The sequence below is a fragment of the Phyllostomus discolor genome, chromosome 4, assembly GCF_004126475.2.
Source record: "Phyllostomus discolor isolate MPI-MPIP mPhyDis1 chromosome 4, mPhyDis1.pri.v3, whole genome shotgun sequence".
NCBI lineage: Eukaryota > Metazoa > Chordata > Mammalia > Chiroptera > Phyllostomidae > Phyllostomus > Phyllostomus discolor.
In genome coordinates this window covers 21,453,518-21,480,394 of record NC_040906.2, presented here as the reverse complement: position 1 = coordinate 21,480,394, position 26,877 = coordinate 21,453,518, and the positions used below count along the sequence as shown (strand labels likewise).

Sequence of the window (26,877 nt, the reverse complement as noted above, 5' to 3'; positions counted from 1 at the left end):
CTAGAATATTTTCAATCTACTACAAGACAAATAAATTCACATCCTGTTCATGTCACTATTTGGGGTTTCTGTCATTTGCAGCTAAACCTGTATCTTAACCAATACAACATGCCTCCTTAATCGTATTTCTCCTACAATACCCAGGAGTAGCTGCTATCCTGAATTTTATCATTTTCTTGATTTTCTTTATAACTTTTCCAAATATTTACTGCTTAAATCTGTATGCTTTAAAAATGTAGACAGAATAATATTAAGCATATTTTCGTGCTTTACTACTCAAAATTATGTATAATCAATTTATCATTCTCCTGTTTATAAACATCTCGGCTATTTTTAGTTTTTACTATTAGGGACAATGCTAGTGTAAATATCACTGTACAAGAGTGGGCAAAAGTAAGTTTACAGTTTGTATGAAAATAATATAAATATTACAGTAATTAATAAATATTAATTATTTTCATACTCACAACTGTAAACCTACTTTTGTCCACCCCTGTATTTGTGCCCTGACACATGGGCATAAGAATGTCTCTAGCGTATGGTGATAGAAATAGAATTACTAGGTTATACAAATGTATGAATTCACATATTCAACTTGACTAGATGATACACTGTATTAAAAAGTAGTTGTAACTAATTGACACTTCAGAGCAGATCTTAGGTCTCATTGCTTCAGACCCATGCCAACACAGTATTGTCAGACTTCTTATTTTTGCCAGCCTCGGCATACAGATAGTATCTCATGGTTAAAATACACATTACTGTTTATTTTGAGCACCTTTTCATGCCTATAATTGGCCATTCACATTTCTTTCGTTAGGGAAACACATTCTTGATGATCTTTTTATTGGGACGTCTTTTTCTTATTGATTTTAAAAGTTCACTTTATGCTTCTAGAAAGTTCTATATATTGCTCCCTGTCTGAGCTTTTCACTTTCTTTGGTATCTTTTAATCAACAGATATTCTTAGCTTAAATGTTTCCTTTTATAAATATCTACCATTAGAGGTGCCAGGCCCATTCAAAGGGGAAAAATAGTCTCATCAACAAATGGTGCTAGGATAACTGGATATTCACAATTAGGAAGCAAAAGAATGAGGTTGAACTCCTACCTAACTCCATATACAAAAATTAACTTGAAATGGATCAATGACCTAAATATAACAGCTTAATGCCATAAATATCTTAGCAGAAAACATAGAATAAATCTTCATTATACTGGCTTAAGCAATAGAGTCTTAGGTATGACATCAAAGCACAAAAAACATAATTGGACTTCATCAAAATTAAAAACTTGTATATCAAAAATGTTATCAAAAATAAAAACAACCTGCAGAATGGCAGAAAGTATTTAGAAAATATCTATCTGATAAGGGACTAGTACCAAGAATATGTAAAGAATTCTCGTATCTCAATAAAAAAACAACTCAATTATAAAATAAGCAAAGAAAAAAATAAGCAAAGGGCTTAAACATTTCTCCAAACAAGATACACAAATGGCCAACAAGCACATGAAAACATGCTCAGTATCACCAGTCGTTAGGGAATGCAAATCAAAACCACAGTGAGGTACCTCATCACACCCACTAGGATGTCTGTATTTTTTAAAAAAGGAAATAATTAAGTGTTGTTAAGGAATAACAAATGTTGTAGAAATTATGGGACCCTCATACATTGCTGATAGAAATTTAAAATAGTTCAGCTGGTGTGGAAATTAGTTTAGTGTTTCCTCAAAAAAGTTAAAGTGTAGAATCTGCTCTTGCATTTTAACATAAATAGTAGCATATGAGCTGTTTTATATCTTGTCTTTTATTCCCTGGTAAATGGTACGTCTTAGAGACCTTTCAACACCAGTTTGTGCAGAGCCTCCTAGTTCTTGTTTATAGTATTCCAGTGCATGGAGACTCTAATGTATTTAGCCAGTTGCTGATGAGCATCTGGGTTATTTATAGTTTTTGCTTTTACAAGCAACGGTGCAATAAATTATTTCATATCATATATAAATTCATATTTAAAATAATTTGAGGTAGAATTTACATTTCATAAAACTAACCATTTTAAAGTTAACAATTCAGTGGCCCTTAGTACATTTACAATGTCGTGCAACCACCATCTGTAGTTACAAACATTTTTTATCACTCCAAATAAAACTCCTTACCCGCTAAAAGCAATTTCTCCCTATTACTTCACATCCCTAGCCCCTGGCAACCACCAATCTCTCATTATGGAGTTATCTATTTTGAGTATTTCTTATACACGGAATCATACAATATGTGACCTTCTGTGTCTGACATTTTTCAGTTAGCATAAAGTTTTTGAGGTTCATCCAGGCTACAGCATGTGTTGGTACTTCATTCTTTTATGGCTGGATAATACTCCATTGTGTGTATATACCACAGTTTGTTTATCCACTCATCCACTGATGGACATTTGGACTGTTTCCACGTTTTGACTATTGTGGCTAGTGCTGCTATGAACTGTGTGTGTATGTTCTTGTTTATAAACGTGTTTTTCATTTTGGAGGGATATACAGGCATACCTGGGAAATATTGTGGGTTCAGTTCCAGACCACTGCAATAAAGGAAATATCACAATAAGTGAGTCACACAAGTATTTTGGTTTCCCAGTGCACGTAAAAGTTATGTTTATACTATACTGTAGTCTATTAAGTGTGTAATAGCATAGCATTATGTCTTAAAAAGCAATGTATATACCTTAATTTAAAATTACTTTATTGCCAAAAATGCTAACCATCATCTGAATCCTCAGCAAGTCATAATTTTTTTTTTGCTGTTGGAGGGTCTTACCTTAAATTTGTAAAAAAAAATGCAACACCTGTGAAGTGCAATAAAGTGAAGCACAATAAGACAAGGTATGCCTGTACATGGAATTCATCCATGTTGTTGCATGTTTCTGTATACACTGTGATATAGAACTTCATATATCAATATATTACAATGATTCATACAATTGTAACTATATGAATAATTCAAACTGGACTGTTTACAGTTTGAAGGGACTATGAATAGTGCTTGCCCGAATACTAATATACCCGTCCTGTTGACGCACAAATGACGCTCTTCTAGGATATCATTCTAGAAGCAGAATCTTAAGTTACAAGTGTGTTTATTTTCAACTTTACTAGGAAATACCAAATGGTTTGCCAACATACTGTACCAATTACTCTCCCACCAGCACTGCCGTAGCTCTACATCCACACCACTACTTGGTATTATTTTATTTTTGATAATTTTCCAATCTAGTGGGTGTAAGTGGGTCTTTCAAATTGCCAACACTTTTTAAATTTGTTGGATGGGCAGAATCTCTCTTTTATTAAGTGGCATGTTCAAGTCTTTTGTTCATTCTTAATTGGTTGGCATTTTTCTACTTTAGTAATTCTTCATATTCTAACTATGAGTTCTGTGGTTGTTACATGTGTGGCAAGTACCTTCTCTCCCACAGCTACTTGTGTCTCACTATCTTTTGAACAGAAATTCTGCATTTTAATGTGGTTAATTTCACAACTTCATGGTTTATTAAAATGTTTTCCTACTTTGAGATCATCATATATTTTGTAGTATCTTCTAAAGTGCCTTTTAATGGTTCCTTTTATATTTAATTCTATAATGCACCTCTGGATGATTATTGTATGTCATAAGGGACAGAGATTCAATTGTACTGTTCCCATTAGAATCACCAATTTCCCCATCACCAGTACTTAAAAGATTACCCTCCCCTGACTGCTCTCTACTACCACCTGCCACCACCTGACTGACTACCACCTGTCTTAAATCAAGTGTCCATGTACACTGGCTCTGCCTCGGAGCTCTCTAAGACTTTACTGTTTATTTCTCCAGCCCTACACCAATACCACACTGCCTTAACACTTATATATATATAGCTTTAATATCTGGTAGAACAAGTCCCCCCAATGTATTCTTTGATATTGTTATATTTATTTTTAACCTTTGCATTGCCATATAAATTTTTCAATGAATTTGTCACATTCTGAAACAAGCAAAAAACAAACAAAAAACTACACAAATACATAAAACAAACTACACTTTGAGATTTTAATAAGCATTGTATGAAAGCTAGAGTCAGTATGAGAAGAACTGACTTCTTGTAATACTGTAGTATTCCTAATTATGAATATATATAACCATTCATCTACCTCTCAATAATACCTCTCAATATAAGTTTTAGAAATTTTTCTGTAATAAATTTGTACAGCTAAATATATTACAAAATACCAAAATACTCTAACTATATTACAAAGTATTTCACAAATTTTGTTAATATTGTAAATGTTATCTGACTACTAATTTAAAAATTAATTTTATTTTTTCTGAAAAATAATTTTACAAACTGATTATGACTCTAAATAATTCATCTGTTTATTCTTTTGGATTTTCTACAAAAACAATCTACAAATAACCATTCTGATCCCTCCATTCTAAATTATATATATCTCCCATGCCTTATCTTATGATAAGATATTCATCACAGACAAAGCAGTTTTAAGAGGGAAGTTCAGCCCTGGGTGGCGTAGCTCAGTGGACTGAGCATGGGCTGCGAACCAAAGCATCGTAGGTTCAATTCCCAGTCAGGGCACATGCCTGGGTTGCAGGCCATGGTCCCCAGCAACCGTACACTGATGTTTCTCTCCCTCTTTCTCCCTCCTTTCCCTCTCTAAAAAATAAATAAAATCTTAAAAAAAATAAAAGTGGTTTTCCTGTGAGAGTGAGAAAAAAAAAAAAGAGGGAAGTTCATAGCTATAGAGGTCTACCTCTATAGGTAGGCCTCTGTAGGAAACAAGAAAAATTCCAAATAATCTAACTCTACACCTAAAGGAACTAGAAAAAGAATAACAAACAAACCCCAAAATACAGAAAGATGAAAATAAAGATCAAAATAGAAATATAACAGAAATTTTAAAACAATAAAAAAATCAGTGAAACTAAAAGCTGATTCTTTGAAAAGATAAACAAAATAGACAACACTAGCCAAACTCATCAAGAAAAAGAGAGCAAGAAAAGTAACAACACCGCAGAAATGCAAAGAATCATTACAAAATACTACAATTACATGTCAACAAATTCAACAATTTAGAAGAAACACATAAATTTCTAAATGCATATAACCTTCTAAGACTGAACCAGGAAGAAATAGAAATCTAACAGATGATCATTAGCAATGAAATTGAGGCAATAATCTAAAACTCCCAGGAAATAAAAGTCCAGTGCCAGATAGCTTCACAGGTGAATTCTAGCAAACATTTAAAGACTACCTATCCTTCTTAAAATATTTCAAAAAACTGAAGATGATGGAATGCTTTCAAACTCATTATATGAAGCCAGCATCAACATGGTTTGAAAATCAAAGACATTACAAAAGAAAATTTACAGGCCAATATCCATGATGAACATATATGCAAAAATTCTTAACAAAATATTAGCAACTGTTTTCAACAACAGAAGAGACATACCTCAACATAATAAAGGCTACATATAACAAACCCACAGCTAATATCACACTCAATGGTGAAAACCTGAAAGCTTTTCTTCTAAGAGCAGGAACAAGACAAAGATGCCCACTATCACCACTTCTATTCAACAACAGTATTAGAAGTCCTAGCCACAACACTCAGACAAGAAATAAAAAGCATCCAAACCAGAAAGGAGGAAGTTAAACTCTCCTTACGTGCAGATGACATGATACTATATATAGAAAACCCTAACAAGTCCACCAAAAAACTATTAGAATAAATTCAATAAAGCTGCAGAATAAATAGTCAATATACAGACATGTATTGCATTTCAGAGACTTCTGGTCAAAATGGAGGCATAGGTAGACACACTGCCTTCTCGCACAACCAAAAGAACAACAACACATCAAAAAACCACCAGAACTGACAGAAAATTGAACTGTATGGAAGTCTGACAACAAGGAGTTAAAGAAGAAACATTCACCCAGACCAGTAGGAGGGGCAGAGATGGGCAGCTGCGCAGAGAGGACTCCTGGCGAGGTGGTGGTTGGAGAACTGGCAGGCAAAGTGGTGGCAGGAGGGCCCAGGTAAGACTGTGGCTGGTGGACTGGGCAGTCCCATATTCGTGTGCAGATAAACTGGAACAAATGGGGGTGAGACAGACTGAGCAACCCAGGGTTGCAGTGTGGGGAAATAAAGCCTCAAAATCTCTGACTGAAACACCTGGGGGTGGAGGGATTGCAGCAGCAGGAGAAATGCCCAGCCTCACAGGAGAGTTCATTGGGGAGACCCACAGCATCCTAGGATGTATATAAACCCTCCCTCCCAGGAAGCAGCACCAGAAGAGCTAAATTTGCTTGTGGGTAGCGGGGGAAGTGACTGAAAACAGGCAGAGAGTGGAGCAAGTGGCATTGTTCCCTCTTGGACCCCTCCCCCATATATAGTGTCACAATGCAGCAATGTGGGTTGTCCTGTCCTGGCAAATACCTAAGGCTCCACCCCTTACTACATAAGAGGAAAGCTGAAACAAAGAAATAAGGCCCAAATGAAAGAACAGATCAAAGCTCCAGCAAAAAGAGAACTAAGCAATGAAGAGATAAGCCAACCTATCAGATGCACAGTTCAAAACACTGGTAATCAGGATGCTCACAGAAATGGTTGAGTATGGTCACAAATAGGAGGAAACTGGAAAGGCTATGAAAAGTGAAATAAAGGAAAATGTATAGGGAACCAACAGGGACGGGAAGGAAACTGGGACTCAAATCAACAGATTGGAGCAGAAGGAAGAAATAAACATTTAACCAGAAAAGAATGAACAAACAAGAATTCAAAAAATGAGCAGTGGCTTAGGAACCTCCAGGGCATCTTTAAATGTTCCAACATCCTAATCATAGGGGTGCCAAAAGGAGAAGAGGAAAAGCATGAAATTGAAAACTTATTTGAAAAAATAATAGAGAACTTTACTAATCTGGCAAAAGAAATAGATTTCCAGGAAGTCCAGAAGCTCAGAAAGTCCTAAAAAAGTTGGACTCAAGAAAGCACACACCAAGGCACATCATAATTACATTACTCAAGACTAAGATAAGGGGAGAATCTAAAAGCAGCAAGAGAAAAGGAGATAATTACTGACAAAGCAGTTCCCATAAGACTATCAGCTGATTTCTCAAAAGAAACCTTGCAGGCAAGAAGGGGCTGGAAAGAAGTATTTGAAGTCATGAAAGGCAAAGACCTACATCCAAGATTACTTGGAAAGCTATCATTATCAGGAAAGCTATCATTTAAAATGAAAGGGCAGATAAAGTGCTTCCCATAAGGCAAAATTCAAGGAGTTCATCATCACCAAGCCCTTATTATATGAAATGTCAAAGGGACTTATCTAAGAAAAAGAAGAAGACAAAAACTATGAACAGTAAAATGACAACAAACTCACAACTATCAACAATTGAACCTAAAACCAAAAATGAACTAAGCAAACAACTAGAACAGGAACAGAATCACAGAAATGGAGATCACATGCAGTGTTATCGGGGAGGGCTGGAGAATAGAGGAAAAGGTAGTGGGAATAAGTAGCATAAATGGTAGGTAGAAAGTAGTATAGGAGATTAAGAATAGTATAGGACATATAGAAGCCAAAGAATTTATATATACAACCCATGGACATGAACTAAGGTGAGGAGGGAGGAAATGTGGGTGGGAGGGGGGTGAAAGGCAGGGGGAAATGGGACAACTGTAATAGCATAATCAAAAAAGGTATTTAAAAAATATATTATATTTCTATACATCAATAATAAATGAGCAGGTGGAGAAATTAAGGAAACAATCAGCCCTGGCTGGTGTGGCACATTGGATTGAGTGCCAGCCTGTGAACCTAGGAGTTGCTGGTTCAATTCCCAGTCAGGGCATATGCCTGGGCTGCAGGCCAGGTCCCCAATAGGGGGCCCTTGAGAGGCAACCACACATCGATGTTTCTCTCCCTCTCTTTCTCCCTCCCTTCCCCTCTCTAAAAATAAATAACACCTGTTTTTTTTTAAGAAAATAATCCCATTTACAATGCACCAAAAGCATGAAATACCTAGGAGTAAATTTAACCAAAGAAGTGAAGTCCTGTACTCTAAAAATGATAAAACACTAAAGAAAGAATCAGAAGAAGATACAAATAAATACAAGGACATACCACACTAATGGACTGAAATTATTAATATTGTTAAAATGTCCTTATTGCCTAAAGCAAAATATGGATTCAGTATAATCCCCATTTAAGTACCAATAGCATTCTTCTCAAAACTAACACTACCAATCCTAAATACATATGTGGAACCACAAAAGATCCCAAATAGCCAAAGAATCTTGGGAAAGAACTAAGTGGGAGGTATCATGCTCCTCAACTTCAAACCATACTACAAATCTACAATAAAACAGCTGGTACTGGCATAAAAACTGATCTACAGATCAATGGAATAGAATAGAGTGCTCAGAAATAAACCCTTGTTTATATGGTCAATTAATCTACCACAATGGAGGCAAAGTTATGCAATAGATTAAAGATAGTCTCTTCAAAACTGGATAATACATGCAAAATAATAAAATTGAAACAGTTTCTTACACCATATACAAAAATAAACTCAAAATGTAAAAATAAACTCAAAATAAAACATAAATGTAAGACCTGAAACCATAAAGGCTTGGACAACAAAAGAAAAGAAATAAATGGGACTACATCAAACTCAGAGTTCTAGTACAGCAAAGGAAGCACCAACAAAACAAAAAGACAGCCTACTGAATGGGAGAAGACGTTCACAAATGATAGATCCAATAAGGGTCAATATCCAAAATATATAAGAAACTCAAATAACACACAAACAAAAAAAATCCAAATAAAAAATGGCATTTCTCCAAATGGGACATAAGATGGTCAACAGACATATAAAAAGATGGTCAACATCACTAAACATCAGGAAAATACAAATGAAAAACACTGAGATATCACCTCACACATGTCAGAATGGCTATCATTGAAAAATCAACAAGTAATAAGTGTTGGTGAAGACGTGGGGGAAGGGGAACCACCATATACTGTGGATGGGACTGTAAACTGGCACAGCCACTACGAAAAACAGTATGGGGAATTCTTCCAAAAATTTAAAACAGAGCTGCTGTGCAACCCAGCAATTCCACATTTGGGTATACACCACTTTTACCTAAGTAGTAAACTAATTTATTTTCCATTGTTAAACCAATCATGCATCCCTGGTATGAAACCAGCTTTGTCTAATTTCATATTCTTTTTATATACTGCTAGATTTAGTTACTACCATTTTGTTTAAAATTTTGGCATCTCTGTTAAGAATGAAGATCAGCCTAAAACCTTTCATTTCAAAACTGTCCTTGTTTATATAAAGAGTATGCAAGACTCAATTTATTTTCTTTAAGTTTGCACAGGGCTGAGTTATATTTTCCTAGAGACTATTCAGTAGCATTCGATGTTCAATTCGGTGAAACCATCTGAATCTCAAATTTTCTCTTAAGAAGAGTTTCAATTATAGATTCAATTTTTAAATGGTTATAAACTATCCAGGTTTTCCATTTCTTTTTGTTTAACTTTGATATGCTACACATTTTTAAGAGTTTGGTCCATTTTGTATAAATTTTCTAATTTAAGGACATAATGTTGCCTATTTTCCTCCATTGTTATTTTTTGAAAGATCTGTATTGTCAGCAGGACATACTGCCACTCTGTGTAAAATTTAGGGCTCTAATTTTAAGAAAGGAAGTTGATATTGCATAGGCAAGTAGCTGGGAGGTAACAGAACCCAGCACAAACAATATTGACTGAGCTGTAAGATGACCAGCTCCAAGGTACATCAGGAGTAGCCTTGATATAACCAATAGAGCACAGCAGCATCTTGGCAGCTGAATTACAGCAGAACACTTACAAGTCAAATTAAAGTCTTTCCTTAAAACAGTAGAATATCATTAAAAGACCTGTATACATTTTTCTTCTGAAGATATTCTATTGTTACTGAAATTCTAGATATGTTATTTATTTAACCTTTGTCAGGATCCAACTGTGGTCATGAAAAGGACAACGGATTTCTAACTTCAAAGAAATCTACAGGAGGACTGTTTACATGCCCATATTCTTCTTATACTCAGCCCTTCTGGAAGAAAGGCAAAGAAAAAAAGAAGAGAGTAATAAAGCAGCCTAGGAATAATAAGAATGTATGTTGTGGGCCAAGAAAATCCACTTTTAATGAAATAATGAATAAAACATTTCATTCCTTAGAAATGTTTTAAATGATTAAAAAATAGCTAACTTACACTTTGAGACTCTTGCCAAAAATGTTATGCAAGTAAACAAAACTACTACAAGATTTAACATTTTAACAAATGTGTTTTTAGAGAAACATTAATAAGCCATATATAAACTAGTAATGATTCGGTATCCCTAAGATCTCTTAAAAGCTTTTAGATACAGTTAACACTCAATATTATTTTGTATTAGATTCAGGTATACAGCACAGTGATTAGACAATCATATACTTTACAAAGTATTCCCTCAAGATTTTTAAGAAACTAAAAACCTATTATTACTATTTGTTAAGCAACTCCCAAATGCATATGCAAGTGATCTATAACAATAAAGCACTGCATTCATCTATATATTTATAGACTACATTCTTCCAAGTAACACAGAAAGTAAATTAGTCATTTTAACATATTAATGTTGATGTGACACATTGGTACAGGAATGGCAAAAAACATAGCACGTCTGCTGCTAGTCTCTCCTCATCTGTGACCAACATTAATAATCGCTCATAGCCCTCCCCCCGGCCCAGACATCAAACTCTTTCTCAGGCAGAGCTTCAGACAGCCAACAGCCACTACCAGTCAGTTCCAGTGGGCAAAAAAGACAGGGAACATTTTCTGTTTTTTCATAAGTGACTGGAAAGAATTAATACACCACATGAAGGAGAATGAAATGGGGCTATAAGAAAAAAAAATCAAGGACCGCATAAGTTTAAAGTAATGACTTAAGGCTTGTTTATTTGGGTTCTGAAACATGTTTTGCTCATCCATTTCGCAATGGAGTTCACAGAATTACGAATCAGATGACTCCAAGGCAGGTTTCGGTCATGTTCTACTGTAATGTATTTCCTAATGTGAGTATTAATTATCGCAAGACTTGACTGGGCATTTTACAAAGTGAACTAAGCAATATCATAATTTTTTTTTGCCTCTTCTTCCTTTCCTCTTTAAAATTTTTCTTTAATCATATTAAATCAGTTAAGTCTAATCATTTCTTCTTTGAAATGTTTTTTATACCTGTCCATTTCATTCACTCTTTTTAACCTTACATCCGTACTACTGTAATATCCTCTTAATAGGTCTTTTTTTCTGGTCTCTTCCCAGACCAAGTTATCCTGTTAAAAGGAAACAAGTCAATCTTTCAAATACATTGATCATATCAGTCCCCCAAACCACAACCATCACTGATTTGATTCCTCAGAGTTGTCATAATCATTGAATCATAATCACCATCATCTCTGTCATCCACATTTGATGAGGACTTATATGCCAGGCATTGGAGTTAGGTAAATTTCAACCGTGGTATCTCATTATTAAATAAGATACTAAACTCTATGAGGTAGACTTATGTTTTCCTTTCTTTACTGCCTGATTCAGCTGATGTCTTAATTTGGGGTTACCTAAGCCTCAACACAGACCCCAAGTGAAAGAACTGCTTACTGGTGACAAACTCCTCCCATCCCTGTATGTATGTATGTCCTTATGCTGTAACTACCTTCAATTGGTGGTGTCTATTTCTCCATCCCCTTAAATCTGGGTTGGCCATGTGACATGCTTTGACCAATAGAATGCAGTAGAAATGATGTTACTGCGATCCAAGGCCTAGGACTCAACAGACTTGCAGCTTTCTCCTTGCCATCTGACGCACCATCCTGAAGTGTGATGTAGTAAGGCCATTCTAGCTAGCTATTGCAGGATGAGAGGCCACAAGGAAGAGAACTAAGTCTCCTCAGCCAACAGCCAGCATTACCTGCTAGAAAAGCAAATGAGGCTAACTTCTTTCAGCTCCAGCTGACTGTAGGCACTTGAAGGTAGTCCTACTTTTTTATGGGTCAGAAAAATAAGGCAGTGATTTTCACAATACTACATGCTATTAAGAAGAAGTAGAACTAAGATTTCAACCTGAACAATACATTTTACAGAATTCATGAATAAAATCACTAAAATGTGTTGCCTCCCCACGTGAAATAAATTTTAGGCTCTTTAGGATTTGTTACCCTCCATATTTATCTACAATAAAGCATATCTTTTCAAAAATACAATGTTACAAATACTATACATTTAATTTAAGAAGGGACTGAAGAAGCATATTATGACCAAAGAAATTTTTCTTTAATTCTTAATTGCAAATAAATTTGTACTTTAAAGAAAGCAATCAGCCAAATTTACATAGTTAGACTTTTATACCAGAGTATTATTCTGAAGAATATTAATATCTTAAATGTGCCTGCCAATGCATTTTCTTATATCCAAAGATATTTTTATATAGGTAGATCAAGCAATATTACACCAAGCTTTAAAAAGCATCGATTTTTCTGAGAATAAACTAAAGTGTCCTAGTAATGAGTAGGCTTAGACAGCAAAAGATGTGATTCAGCTAGAAGAATAAAAAAGCCAAAAAAAAATGAAATAGATTTAAAAATCACATGGAGTTTTAACAATTGTTGGTATGGAGTGAGATTTCATTGGAAGAAATAGCCTGAAACAGTTAAAAAAAAAATTCAGATCAGACGTTTTAATCAAGCTCATGAAAGACACAGTGTTAAGACTTAGCATTACCACTTAAAACTACAAACCTGCACTTTGTTTACAAAAGCCTGATGTGTCTTTTCATTCTCCTTCATGCTTTCAGTTGTCCACATTAAATGGGTAGTGAATATTAAATAAGAAATATATATATATATATATATATATATATATATAAAGTATTTATAAGTTAAAACAGTGCCTGGCAGACAATTGCTTAACAAATATTAGTTGTTATTATTTGACATCCTCACTGGAGATTGATTAGTATTCTAAAAAGGGCAAAGTAAAGTGAAAGTTCATAGTAATTTATACTTGTCATTAATTTTGACCAGCAAAGGAATGATAACCCCTCCAAATAATGATTCTAAATAGTTATTCCAATCTTTGTGCCTCTATTTCTTTCATCTTATAGCTCTGGCAGAATAAGTAGAGTAACAGTTGCCTATAGAAATGTGGGTGATAAGAAGGGTACGTAATGAACTCTTAGATCTGCCAAAGGAGATTTCTAGGCAGAATGTTCAAAGTGCCAGTGGGTTTTATTTATTGCCTGTGATAAAGTTTGGATGGAGTAGGATGAGCTTAATACAGAGCTGTAACGTTTTCAAGCAGAATTTAGAGGAGGTAAGAGCCAAGACTTGCTGGGTTCAAAAATAAGAGTTTCTTGTTTCCGACCACTTCAGACAGAAAAGGGTTCACACAGTAAGAAATGATATCAATTCAAAGATCAAATCCAGGGAACTGTCAGTAAAACTGGGGCTTCCATCTCAAGGGTGAGACTGTAAGACCTTCGTTAAGACCTTAGAATGGTTTTAAGAGTGTTCATAGATTGTACATCTAGTCAACAGGGCGTCTAAGGATCTTAAAGTTGGGCATCAGTGATTTTCTCTTTTGGTCCAAAATTGTTTCTAAGTATCTTAAGGCTATTATCCCATAGCTGCCTCATATGAAGTCCAAAATCAAGAAGAGATTTGTAAATACTACTTTTTCCCCCATGGAATTCATTTTACTATGATACATAAGAAGTCCACAAAGTTTTAAGGACTTGAACCTTTAAAATTTAATCTCTATTATATATATTTTTCCATTACCATTTAGTCCCCTAGTATAAGACGGACGTAGTTCAAATGAAAAGGCCTCCAGGCCTTCCCCTTCTACAGACAGGTAGGTACAGATAGTGAGAAAACTAATACACATGCAAAGGGCCAACTCAAGTTACACATGGATTTTCAACCACGTGGGCATCCTTTTTCTTGAAGGATGGTACCTGTTGGTAGATGAATAGCTCTGCTTGTCTGTAAAATTTGGGGGTTCCCACCACTTTGATTCATTTTGTCCAGTCTCTGTCCCTTTCGGTCTAAGCTGGTGGTGTTTCTGTTGTTATATTTTTTAAAACCTAGGGGTTCTCCCCTACATATTTGTGAAGATGACCCATGTCATTAGACAAGTGTGTTCTCCCCAGAGCTTTTGTGAATAAACCATCTTTAATTCTGGCTTCTGCTGAGAAGGTTCATTCCTTGAGTCATATGCCTAATCTCTCCAGCAAAAGTTTGTCCAGTCACACCCTTGACTTCTCTCCAGAGCATGCTATAGAATTTCTTGCAACAGGATAAGACTTTTCCAAATTATCAAGCTCTGGTTCCTTTTGCGCAACAACTCCTTCCTCAGTCTATCAAGTTCCCCTCATATTTCACTATAAACAACAAGGAGAAATCAAGAGTGCACATTCCACACGTTGCTTGATAATTTCCTCAGCTAACTGTCCAAAAGTTCAATGTTTACACATTTGATTTTCCACTTAACAGTCGAATATTAATCAGCCAAGTTTTCTACTACTTTATAACACAGACTGTCTTTCTTCCAGTCTATAATAACATTTCCTTCAGAAATCTTGAGAAGCACTTTTGACAACTGTTCATGACAGCCTATGTATTCTCTAAGATGGCAGCACCTTTATCCATCCTTGTGAGCTCTCATCAGTCTAGGCTTTTTGATCATACACCTCAAAATTACTCCCCACTACCCAATTCTAAAGCTGTTTCCACATTTTTAGCTATTTGTTAAAGCAGCACCTTCCTTTATGGTACTAAACCCTGTATTTGTTTCCTTGGGCTGCCATAACAAATTGTCACAAATCGGGTGGCTTAAAATCATAGAAATCTACTTTCTCACAGTTCTAGAGACCAGAAGTCCAAAATTGAGGTGTTGGCAGAACCACAATGACTTTTTAAAAAATCTTTATTGTATTTTTTTCTATTACCACTTAGTCCCTTTATGCCCCCACCTCCCCTCAGCAATCACCACACTGTTACACTCCCTTTGAAGTATCTAGGGGAGAACAGTTTCTTGCCTATTTCAGCTTCCGGTGGTCCCTGGCATTCCTTGGCTTGCGGTGGTATAACTCCAATCTCTACCTACACCCTCTCATAGCCTTTTTATCCGTCCCTGTACCACAAATCTCTCTCCTTTCTCTTATAAGGGTACCAGTCACAGGATTTAGGGCCCATCCTAAATCTAAAGTGATCTTATTTCAAGATCATTAACTTAATTACATCTACAAAGACTGTATTTCCAAATAAGGTCACTATATTATTTTGCTAGGTCTGCCATAACGAAGTACCACAGAATGCTTTACACAACACGAATTCATTGTTTCAGAGTCCTACAAACTAAAAGTCAGATGAAGAAGGTTGCAGCAGGATTGGTGATTTTTTTTTTTTTTGAGAACTGTGAATAAGACTCTGTTCCAAGCCACTCCCCTGGCTTCTGGTTTTTGCTGCCAGTCGTTGGTGCTCCTTGATTTGTAGAACTGACTTCAGGCTTCATCTTCACATGGCATGCACCCTGTGTGCATGCATCTGTGTCCAGATTTTCCTTTTTATCAGGGCACTGGTCATACCAGTTGTGGCCCACCCTAATCACCTCATCTTAACTAATTACATCCACAACAACTCTATTTTCAAATAAGCTCACATTCTGAGTTATAAGGGGTTAGGACATCAACATAGGAGTTCTTGGGGACACAATTCAACCCATAACAGTATTTCATTCCACTATCTTTTTTGCTTGCATGGTTTCTTTTTTATTTTTAAATTTTCTTTCCTTTTTTTTAAAAAAAGATGTCATTTATTTTTAGAGAGGGGGAAGAGAGGGAGAAAAAGAGGGAGAGAAAAATCAATGTGTGGTTGCCTCATGTGCGTCCCCAACTGGGGACTTGGCCTGCAACCCCGGCATGCTCCCTGACTGGGAATTTAAACAGCGACCCTTTGGTTCACGGGTTGGCACTCATTCCACTGAGCCACAACAGCGAGAACTAAATTTTATTATTTACAATTTACATTCAATATTATTTTGTATTAGTTTCAAATGTACAGCATAGCAGTTAGACAATGATATACTTTACAAAGTTTTCCCCAATATTTCCAGCACTCAGCTGGAAACATATATAAAACTATCATATTTTACCATGTATAATGTGCATATTTTTGCCGGAAGTTTTTAGGGAAGAATAAGGATGTGCATTATACATAGGCATAATGATCACATACCATGGGTATAACAATAGGTATAATAATCCAGTGTATCATGTGCACCAAAACATGGGTGCACATTATACACAGAAAAATACAGTATGTGATGCTTTACAAATCTGCATGTCATACTTGTGTGGGGGCCATGCTAATCTTCTCTGTATCATTAGAATTTTTGTATACATGCTGCCAAAGCGAGCCCTTTCATGGTTTCTAATTAGAAGTCAGCTATAATTCTTATCCTTATTCTTCTACAGGTAAGATGTTTTTCTCTCTGCTTTTTTTTCCCCCATGATTTTCTCTGTCTTCAGTCTTCTGCATTTGGAATGTTATGTCTAGGTGTTTATTTTTTTCATATTTATCCTGCTTGAGTTTCCTGCATATGTGGTTTGGCACTTGTCATTAACTTTGGACAATTCTCAGGTACTATTACTTCGAATACTTTTCTTTGCTCCATTCTTATCCTCCTGGTGTTTCAATTACACATTTTATATACCTACCATCTGAAATTGCCCCAGAATTCTTGGCTGTGCTGTTCTGTTTTTTTTTTCCATTCCTTTTCCTCTTTGCATTTCAGTTTGTAAAGTTTCTACTAACCTATTGAAGCTTGCCAAGTCTTTCCTCAGCCATGTCCAGTCTACTGATGAGCCCATGAAAGGCATGCTTTATTTAGGTTACAGTGTTTTTGATTTCTAGCATTTACTTTTGATATTTCTCCAGAGTTTCCATCTCTCTGCTTACATGACCATTTGTCCTGGTATGTATTGTACTTCAGCTGTTGAAAACTTTAACATACTAATCATTGTTATTTAAGAGAACTGGTCATATTTGAAGCTGGTTCTGATGATTTGTCTCTTCAGAGTAGGTTTTTCCCAGAGTGCTTGTAATTTTTTGTTCAAAGTTGGACATGACGTATCAGGTAACAGAACTGAAATACACAGGCCCTAAAATGTTATGTTAATCTGGCTACCAGTTGGACTATTTTAATGTGTGCTATAGTTGTAGGTGTCAGAAGCCTCAAATTCCCCTAAATGTCCTTATTTTTGTCACCCCTGTTGACTTCGGAGTTCCATAAGTACTCCTCAGAAAGAGTCTCTGCCATATGACTGTGTAACCCACTGTTACACCACAGTCTGGTTGGCTGGTGGCAAAGTGTAAGGGAGAGAACGCATATCTAGTACAGCAGCACCATTTTGTAGAACCTTATGATCAAATCTCAGTCTTTGAGTGGATCTGTGTTCCAGACCTGTGTTCCAGGTCTGTGTTCCAGGTCTGTAGAACCTTATGATCAAATCTCAGTCTTTGAGTGGATCTGTGTTCCAGGATCTGTGTTCCAGGTCTTGACAAGTGTTTCTTACTTTCCACTCCCATTCCAACTTAGGTGAAACAGAAAGGCTACATGGCACAGGAGTAGGAGAAATGTTCTTCTCCTAGGAATAAGGCTCTGGTAAAATCTTTTCCCCTGAAGAGTAAGCCTTGTTTTAGACAATACTCTGGGCTTACTTCATAAATGTTATAGTACCCCTTCCATGCCAGAGCCACTATGAATCATTCTTGTCTCTTCACTGTTAGAGCTTAGGGGGTTGCCTAGAAGTGAAGTCCATGAAAGGGTGGGAGCTTCCTAAGAGTATGGTCCCACACTCTCAAGCTAATCCACACTCGGCATCTTGCAATTCATCAAAATTCCATGTAAGTGTTCCTACCAGTTACTTCATGGTTACTGTGGCTTCTGTTCCAGGTAAGCAGGCCATAGCTGTGACTCTCTGTTTTGCTACTCTTCATATTTCGGAATGGCAGTTTGCTCTGCAACCTCAATTCCCTAACAGGTCCATAGAAAGTCCTACCAATTCTTTAATAGTAGATGACTTTTTTTGTAACTTACACATAAGTGTTAGCAATGAGATTAATATCTATTGGGTTGGCCAAAAGTCCATTTAGTTTTTTATGTAAAATAAAAGACACATTTTTCATGTTCACCAATAACTTTATTGATTTGGATATTTTGAGTATATCGGCTATCTCTTGCTCCTGGCTTCTAGTGGGTAAAGGCCAGGGGTGCTCCTAAACATCTCCCAATGCTTAACACAGCTCCAAAGCAAAGAATTATTTGGCCAACATGTCAATAGTACCAAGAAACTTCACAAACCACTTTGACACATTTGATCAGTCATAGCACCTTTTCCATACACTGCACAAATCTTTTTTGTGTTTCAGCTGCATTTTTACTTTTCTTAAAATAATAAAGCCTAATTAGTATTGCATATTTTCTTCCATCTTCAATATTAAAATGGCTGCACAAAAATTCACCAATTTTGAAAGTTTTTTAAAATACACATTGATATATATGACAGCTGTCATAATACAATCGAAAAAATTGTTTCAAATGAAACTAAAGACAACTAAATGCTACTAGAGCCATCTTATGGGAAAAACTAAATGAAATTTTTCGCCAACCCAGTACTATATGGCAAAGACTCCCACCTTTCACTATTGCCCTTCTGAAGGCTTTTCTCAACCAGTACTCTAGTAAGAGTTAAATACTACAGAAAATTATTTTTAAATTATTTGCCAGTACTTCCAAGAATTTTTTCAATTCTTCCAAGAATGTTACACTGTTAGTACCATTCTAGACACACACGGGTTAGTTTATTACATAAAATGAATGGCTTAACCACTTTGCCCCTTAAAATTTCAATATGTATTTGCTAGAGTAATGATATTTTCTTACATAAATGCAAAAGTTATCACATTGAGGAAATTCAAAATTGCTGCAATATTTTACATAATCTACCATTATGGTCCACCTTTGTCAATTATCCCAATAATTTTCTCTCTGCAAAAGAATTCTGACTTGGATCATATATTCATTTGTTACCCCCTATCTTTTAAGTCTTTCTTTGAATCTCTTACAATTCCTCAGCTTTTCTTGGCTTTCATGACATTGACTTTTTTTTTTTTAAGCATACAGGCCAGTTCTCATTTTTTAATAGCATGTTTCTGATTTTGGCTTTGTCTGATGTTTTCTCATGACTTAATTCAGGTTATATCCCTGGTCAGAATACTACATAGCAATATTGTGTCCTTAGTTTTGATCACTCAGGTGAGCTTATTACCTGGATCGCTACCATTTGTATGGTTAAGACCATACAAATACCCTGCTCCTCATCAGATTTCTCAGTCCTGATGCCAGATTTTTCACCTACTTATGATGCTTGCCCCATCAGTCTTTAACATGATTATTGCAATGATTCTCTAATTTCATTACTTACTCCACATTTATTAATCAACATTTGATTGTATGTTGAAGTTCACCCAGTCCCCTTTTGATCAGTTTCTCACTCTCATTAGTGTAGACTGAAGGCTTCCTACTTTTTCAATGGTTCATAACTATCCTTAGTTATTTGGCCAGATTTGATCAGTGAAAGCTTCTGCAAACCAGCTCCTAGCTTCTTTTGTTATGCACCCAGCATTAATTTTTGAGCTTTCCTCTTTTTTTAAAAGATTTTATTTATTTTTACTTTTAGACAGGGAAGGGAGGGAGAAAGAGAGAGAGAGAGAGAGACAGAGAGAGAGAGAGAGACAGAGAGAAACATCAATGTGCAGTTGCTGGGGGCCATGGCTTGCAACCCAGGCATGTGCCCTGACTGGGAATCGAACCTGCAACACTTTGGTTCGCAGCCCGCGCTCAATCCACTAAGCTACGCCAGTAAGGGCTGAACTTTCCTCTTTTATGGTAACATTAAGATGTGCCAGGCTCATCTAATATCTCCTTTTTACCAGCTCTGGAGATACACAGTTCTCCAAAGATGCCTGTTCCTTCCAGTAGGGAATGGTATTAGTGCCAGGTGTACTCACTGCTACTAGGGTAGTTTGAGTCTTGACCTGTCATATCCAATTTGGTAGCCGTTATGCACATGTGACTATTTAAATCAAAATTAATAAAAATAAATTAAAAATTCAGTTCTGCAACTGTACTAGCCACATTTCATGTGCTCAATAACTCTGTGTAGTTAATAGTTGCCCTATGAGTCAGCACAAATGTTTATACAGCATTTCCAGCATTACAGAAATTCTATTGCACATTACTATTCTAAACACTTTCACAAGTCAAATTTAGGCAACACATACACACAGCCGCACAAACACAAGTTCTCACTCTCCATTACATTTTAAAAATCTTCCTATGTTCTACTATATTAATTGTTTCTCATTATTAAACAATTATTTGTTGAGCACATACTATCAGACAGTTACTGTTCAAGGCCCTGTAGATTTAAAAATGTAATTCCCCGTTCTCTGAAAAAATAAATGTGGACTTCCAGTCAAGATGGAGGCAGAGGTAGACACATTTCGCCACTGAATGCAACCACAAAAAGAATTACAACTAAATCTTTAAACAAATAACACCTAGAACTGCCAGAAAATCAAAGTGTATGGAGTCCAACAACCAAGAATTTAAAGAAACCACATTCACCAAAACAGGTAGGAGGGTTGGAGACATGAGGATGGGGTGGAGAGGCGAGGAGACGTGGTGTGGCGTGGAGAGGTGGCGGTGGCAGAATGGGCATGGGCAGTCTACGTTCACTGCGGTGGATAAAAATTGGGAGGGATACCTTGGGAGTGAGTGATCCCAGCCTCAGGCCAGACTGCACAGCCTAGGGTTCCAGCACTGGGTAGATAAATCCCCATTACCTCTGGCTGTAAAAAGTAGTGGGGATTGGGGTGGCAGAAAAAACTGCCAGATTTTCAGGAAACTGCTTAAAGAGCCTGCACAGTCTTAAAACATACACAAACCCAACCACTCTGGTATTCAACACCAGGGCAACAACTGGAAGGGCGCCAGTGGCATACAGGGAGTGGGTCAAGTAACTGAAAATGGTACAAATGCCAGGCAAACCCCCAGGAGCCAGGCAGCTGCACTGTCTCCTCTCTAAGCCCTCCCCACACACAGAGTGTGAAGCAAATTGCCCCACCCTGGTGATTATCTAATGCTCTGCCCCACACAATTTACAGTCACCCTGTAAAAGGAGTCAAAACAGCTCTGCTGAATACATGGAAACAAACACAGGGAGGCTGCCAAATTGAAAAGACAAAGAAATATGGCCCAGATGGAAGAACAGAACAAAACCCCTGAAAAAGAGCTAAACAAAACGGAGATAAGCAACTTATCAGATGCAGAGTTCAAAACACTGGTGTGATCAGAGTGCTCAAAGAACTCACTGAATATGGCAACAACAGAAAGAAGAAATGAAAGTATACTAACTTAAATAAAGAAAAATCTACAGGGAACCAACAGTGAAGGGAAGGAAGACAGGATTCAAATCAACAACTTATAACGTAGTAAAGCAATAAACATTCAACCAGAATGGAAAGAAGAAACAAGATTCTTTTTAAGAAATGAGGATAGTATAAGAACACTCTGGGACATCTCCAAACATGCCAACATCCAAATCTTAGGGGTGCCAGAAGGAGAAGAGGAAGAGCAAGAAATTGGAAACTTATTGAAAAAATAATGAAAGAAAAGTTCCCCAATTTGGCAATGGAAGTAGACATACAAGTCCAAGAAGCACAGCATGCCAAATAAGTTGGACCCAAAAAGGACACATCATAATTAAAATGCCAAAGGTTAAAGATAAAGAGAGAATCTTAAAACCAGCAACAGAAAAACACAGAGTTACCTACAAAGGAGTTCCCATAAGACTGTCAGCTGATTTCTCAAAAGAAACTTTGCAGGCAAGAAGGGACTGGCAAGACATATTCAAAGTAATGAAAACAAAGTAAGTACCTACATCTGAGATTACTCTTTCCAGCAAAGCTATCATTTAGAATGGAAAGGAAGAGAAAGTGCTTTCCAGATAAGGTAAAACTAAAGCAGTTCATCATCACCAAGTCATTATTATATGAAATACTAAAGGGAACTCTACAAGAAAAAGAGGATCAGAACTATGAACATTAAAATGGCAACAAATTCACAACTGTCAACCACTGAATCTGAAAGACAAAGGAAAGAAGCAGAACAATCAGCTGGGAGGGGGAAGGGGAAAAGAGGGTAAAAATGCAGGGATAAGAAGTACAAATTGGTTGGTACAAAACAGACAGGGGGATGATAAGGATAGTATAGGAAATGGAGAAGCTAAAGAACTTACATGCATGACCCATGGACATAAACTAAGAGGGGCATTGCTGGAGGGAAGGTAGTATCAGGAGGAGGGGGGCCAACAGGGTAAAAATAGGGACAACTATAATAATATAATCAAAATTATACTTAAAAGTTAAAATGTGGAATATAGTAAAAAATAAAATAAAATATGTAATAAGACAGAAAAATAAATGGTTATTGTAAAGTGATATATTATTATAATACAGGGTGTTACATCAATATATACATCAATATGTATGTCAAGGAAGGCTTCCTGAAAGAAATAAGGATAATTTTGGGGTTGGGGCATTTGCTATCATCCATCAGTTTTTTCATCTGTTCCAATTATTCATTTAAAATGTCTTCTTTATTTCTCCCATGCTTTTTTCAAAATCCTGTTTATCTTTCAAAGCCAATCTTTTATGATACATTTCTTAATACGTTTGACCAAAGTCCCCTCCCAAACCCCAAAATACACTATCTTTACTGATTTCAAGCACACAAAGATTTGGTTTATTTTTGTTGCTATCAATGTAATGGGTTCTAAGAATCTAAGAACATAAGCTTTGCAATCAGACTTGTTCCTTAATAGCTGTGTGACCTTGGGCAACCTACTTAATCTACCTACATCTCAATTTCTGCATCTAAAGGTAGGATTAATAATAACTCATTTATATTTTCATGTTTGAGGATTAAATAAAACAATGTACTGAAAATGCCTAGTACTATGACTGGAATACAATAAATTATATGGTTCACTAGTAACGATAATCTTACAATTGTTCCTTCCCTTTTTCTCTGAAACTTCTAGATTTTTTCCCATCATTCCTGGCCAATCTTTACACTATCAAGGCATGTATATAGCATGTTAGTAACATCTAGCGAATCCCCTAAATTATTCAAGCAGATTCCTTGCAGTCAGCAAATTATGACATATTCACATGTAAAATATTTTAGATAGATAATATTTGTAACTATAAAATTACAAAGTCAATTTCAAAGATATTATTTCTCTATTGCTTATGGCAACTTTAAACAAAAACCTTTAAATATGATTTCACATATAAAATTATTAAACAAAAATATTTCTCATTTGGTAAATTTTGAAATAAAACTTAATTTAAAAAATATTTTCAAGTTGGTGAAGTACACTAGTAATATTTGAACTACTACTAAATGGAAAAAATCAATCTATTAATAAAAACCAATTTGTCAGAATCCACATTCCTATGTCCAATTGGATCCTATAAAACCATATTTACAATTGGTTACTAATGAAACAAAGCATCTTGATATTGATACAAATATATCTGAAATACTTAATGTAGTTATTATAGAAATAGAACTAGAGAAAACTTACTTTGCCTTTCATCACAGTTTGTTTGGGTATGCACTGAAGATATCTGGCTAACATTTTGCTAACAAGCAATAAATATGCTTTTCAAAATGAGTGCTTTTCATGAAATGTATTTTATTTGTAAAAAGTTAAGCATGGAGGTGTAAAATTCAATCTAGGAAAAAAATACTGAATGCTCACCAGGATTAGCAAATGCCAAACTGGAAATGGAGAATAAATGCCATTTCCTCTAAAATAACTGAAAGCTGGGAAGATTTTTACTTTTGTTTTTACTAATCAAAGACAAATGTGCAGAACATTTGTTTTCCTTACCAGTAAAATTTTAAAAATCACCTTGATATGGAATTTCCCTTCAAATTACTTGTAATAGTGGATTAAAAAAATGGAGATGTGAGAAATTTCAGAATACACGCTAATGTTTTAAAAATTATTAAATCCCACTAATATACTGTCGATACCTATTATACCAGTTATAAATGATATATTTAAAGCTTTCTAGATGTAATTATTCTAAATAACAGTATACAAGCCATATCCTCTTTACATAAAATACATTCATAATAAAATCTCTGTTCATGTTTCCCAAAGGCAACCTTACCTGCGGAGTCCAATAAAAAGTAGGGCTCAATCTGTAGAGTTTTCGTTTGTGGAAACTCTGGAGTGGCCTTGTTCGAGCTGCTGTACTCATGAGAGTCAAGGATGGAGATTTCAATCTTGTCCTGTCTTTTTTCCTTTTCTTACTGTGCTTCTGGTTAAGTAACCAGCTACTTGAGGAAGAGAGCTCATCTAAATTCTCTGAAGTACTGAAATGCCATGAAGTAATTGGGGAGTGGAGGGAATAAAACAAAACAAACAAACAAACAAAAAAAGACAAAGAAAACTAAATGTAAATTGCCTTAATCTATTATGATAGAAGAGTATTTATTTTAGCCAACTTTGTGGTAAAAATTGGTGAAAGAATTGATATTAATGAGGAATTACATATTCAAGTTGTAGAAATAATTTTTACCTCTATTTTCTCCTGCAAAACAAATGGCCTATAGGTTAGAGATGCTCACATGAGTTCACCAGGACAATGTAAGTGTTCACTGTAACTCAACAATACAGTGTTGTAACTATTTAAATTTTTTTTTTTTTGCATTTGGGTGAAATTACACAGAATTACAGGTTTAAAGCAGCCAAGCTCATCACTGCATTGTAGTTCACTACATACTGTTCTGGTGAATTTTGGAAAAAAGAAGCAATCTTAGTTTATTTTGGAAATTTTTAAAACTTATGATACAGAAATCACAACTATAGAATAATGAAAAAGGTCACACAAACTGCATATGAAAAAGCATATTAAATTTATAATTATTATTCATATTAATTTTAAACATTATATTTAAATATTTTAAAACAGAAGAACATCTGGGGAAAGTCAATGTTTATTGCCATGTAAATTTAACTTCATTTATTCCAGTACATTATATATAAAATAATTAAGCTTTTAGTCACTACAACATACCAATTTCAATATTACTTACATAGACAGAAACTACTTTATCTAGTATTCTAAAATGAACAAGTCAATTTGCTATATGTAGTATATATGTTCTAATCAGCATATAAGTTCTAAATGTGCAATTTGGTTCAAGTAGAATCAATATTTAATGGTAAAAGTGAGATAACGGCTTTTCTGTAGCACTATCAGTGGTCTCCCCATATCCATAATTTTCCCCTCCAGTACCTTCTATAGCAGTCCTTTCGGAAGATAAGTCTGATCCTGCCCTGCCTTTTCCTTCCCTGTCCATGCTGCTCAGAATCTCTCAAAGCCTTCCCACTGCTCTTGAGACAAAAACCCTCAGTGTAAAAGGCCCTGATGGGTCTGGCTCCTGCCAACACTCTCCTGTCCTGTCTTGCATCACATTTCCTCTTGCTCCCACTGTTCCAGCCATACCACCTCATTTCATTTCCAGTAACTCACACTCTCTATAACATGATATAGTCATATGTTATTCCTGCTTCCTAGAATTGTCTCACATCCTCCCTCACCTACTTAATTTCCAATAATCATTTGAGTCTCAGTTCAAAAGTAAATTCCTCAAGGAAGCCTTTAAACCTTTACCAGTGTCTCCAAATACTAGGTCAAATCACTTCATGAGCTCTGATAGCATGTTTACCCTTCCTTCACAGCATTTTCCATGGTGAGAATTTTACATTTATTTTTGTATTTGATTAATGTCAGTCTCCCTTTAAGTAGTGTAGATACCATCTGTTTTGTTTACCTTTTATCAGAAGTTCCTATATATATATATATATGCACTGCCTTGAGTTCCATTCTAAATCCTTAACTCTTTGGTTTACAGAAGTTAGTTTTTGATAGTAAGATATAATGTATCTTGTTTTACCTTATAATCAAATGACAAATTTATAAGAATAAGCAGATGAGAGCTACAAGATATTTTGATTTGTAAAAGAAAAGGCATTAATCAAGTCTAAAAAACATCTGAGAGTTTTATCTAAAAATATAATCACAAAGTCCTGATGTCATGTTTTATTAACACTGTTCAATTTCTCTAAGTCATTTAATGACTTTCTGAAAGCACTGGTTTTCTATTACAATCCTGGAAAATCTGGATGACAACAACAGGCATTGAATTTGCTTTTACAGAGTATAAATAGAAAACTTCGAGTGAATTTTTTAAATAATCTATTTCTATACTCTGGTTACTATAGGAACAAAGGCCCAGAAGTGAGTTAATTAATCGTTTACCTGACATTTTACTATAAATCACCACCAAAATCAATTTCTGCAAATAGTATGGGCTTATATCATCATTAATGAATAAAACAACCTAAAGATATAGGCATATGGGGTTATATCTTCACTTCTTGGTGTCATCTTGGTGGTGGAGGTAATGGTGGATAGATGTGGAAGGACCGTCTAATTTTAAACTTTTTTTAACACAGCTAAAATTTTTCATAGTAAATTATTTAAATATTTAATAACCTTTCCTTAAACCAAACTGTGTTCTTAGAAGGACTAGAGT

General features: G+C 35.5%; 1 protein-coding gene and 1 non-coding gene across 5 annotated transcripts in view; both read right to left on the bottom strand.

The window, feature by feature from the left end:
- KANSL1L (KAT8 regulatory NSL complex subunit 1 like) overlaps positions 1-26,877 on the bottom strand; it is a 112,873-nt gene that overhangs the window by 24,777 nt on the left and 61,219 nt on the right. For all 4 annotated transcript variants that reach the window (XM_036022908.1, XM_036022907.1, XM_036022906.1 and 1 more), the window contains exon 6: positions 24,444-24,648. In XM_036022908.1, coding sequence (XP_035878801.1) covers positions 24,444-24,648 — 205 coding nt within the window. The remainder of the gene's footprint in view (positions 1-24,443; positions 24,649-26,877) is intronic.
- LOC114495791 lies at positions 16,445-16,547 on the bottom strand. Its single transcript, XR_003684465.1, has one exon. It is a non-coding gene; the product is annotated as a U6 spliceosomal RNA (small nuclear RNA).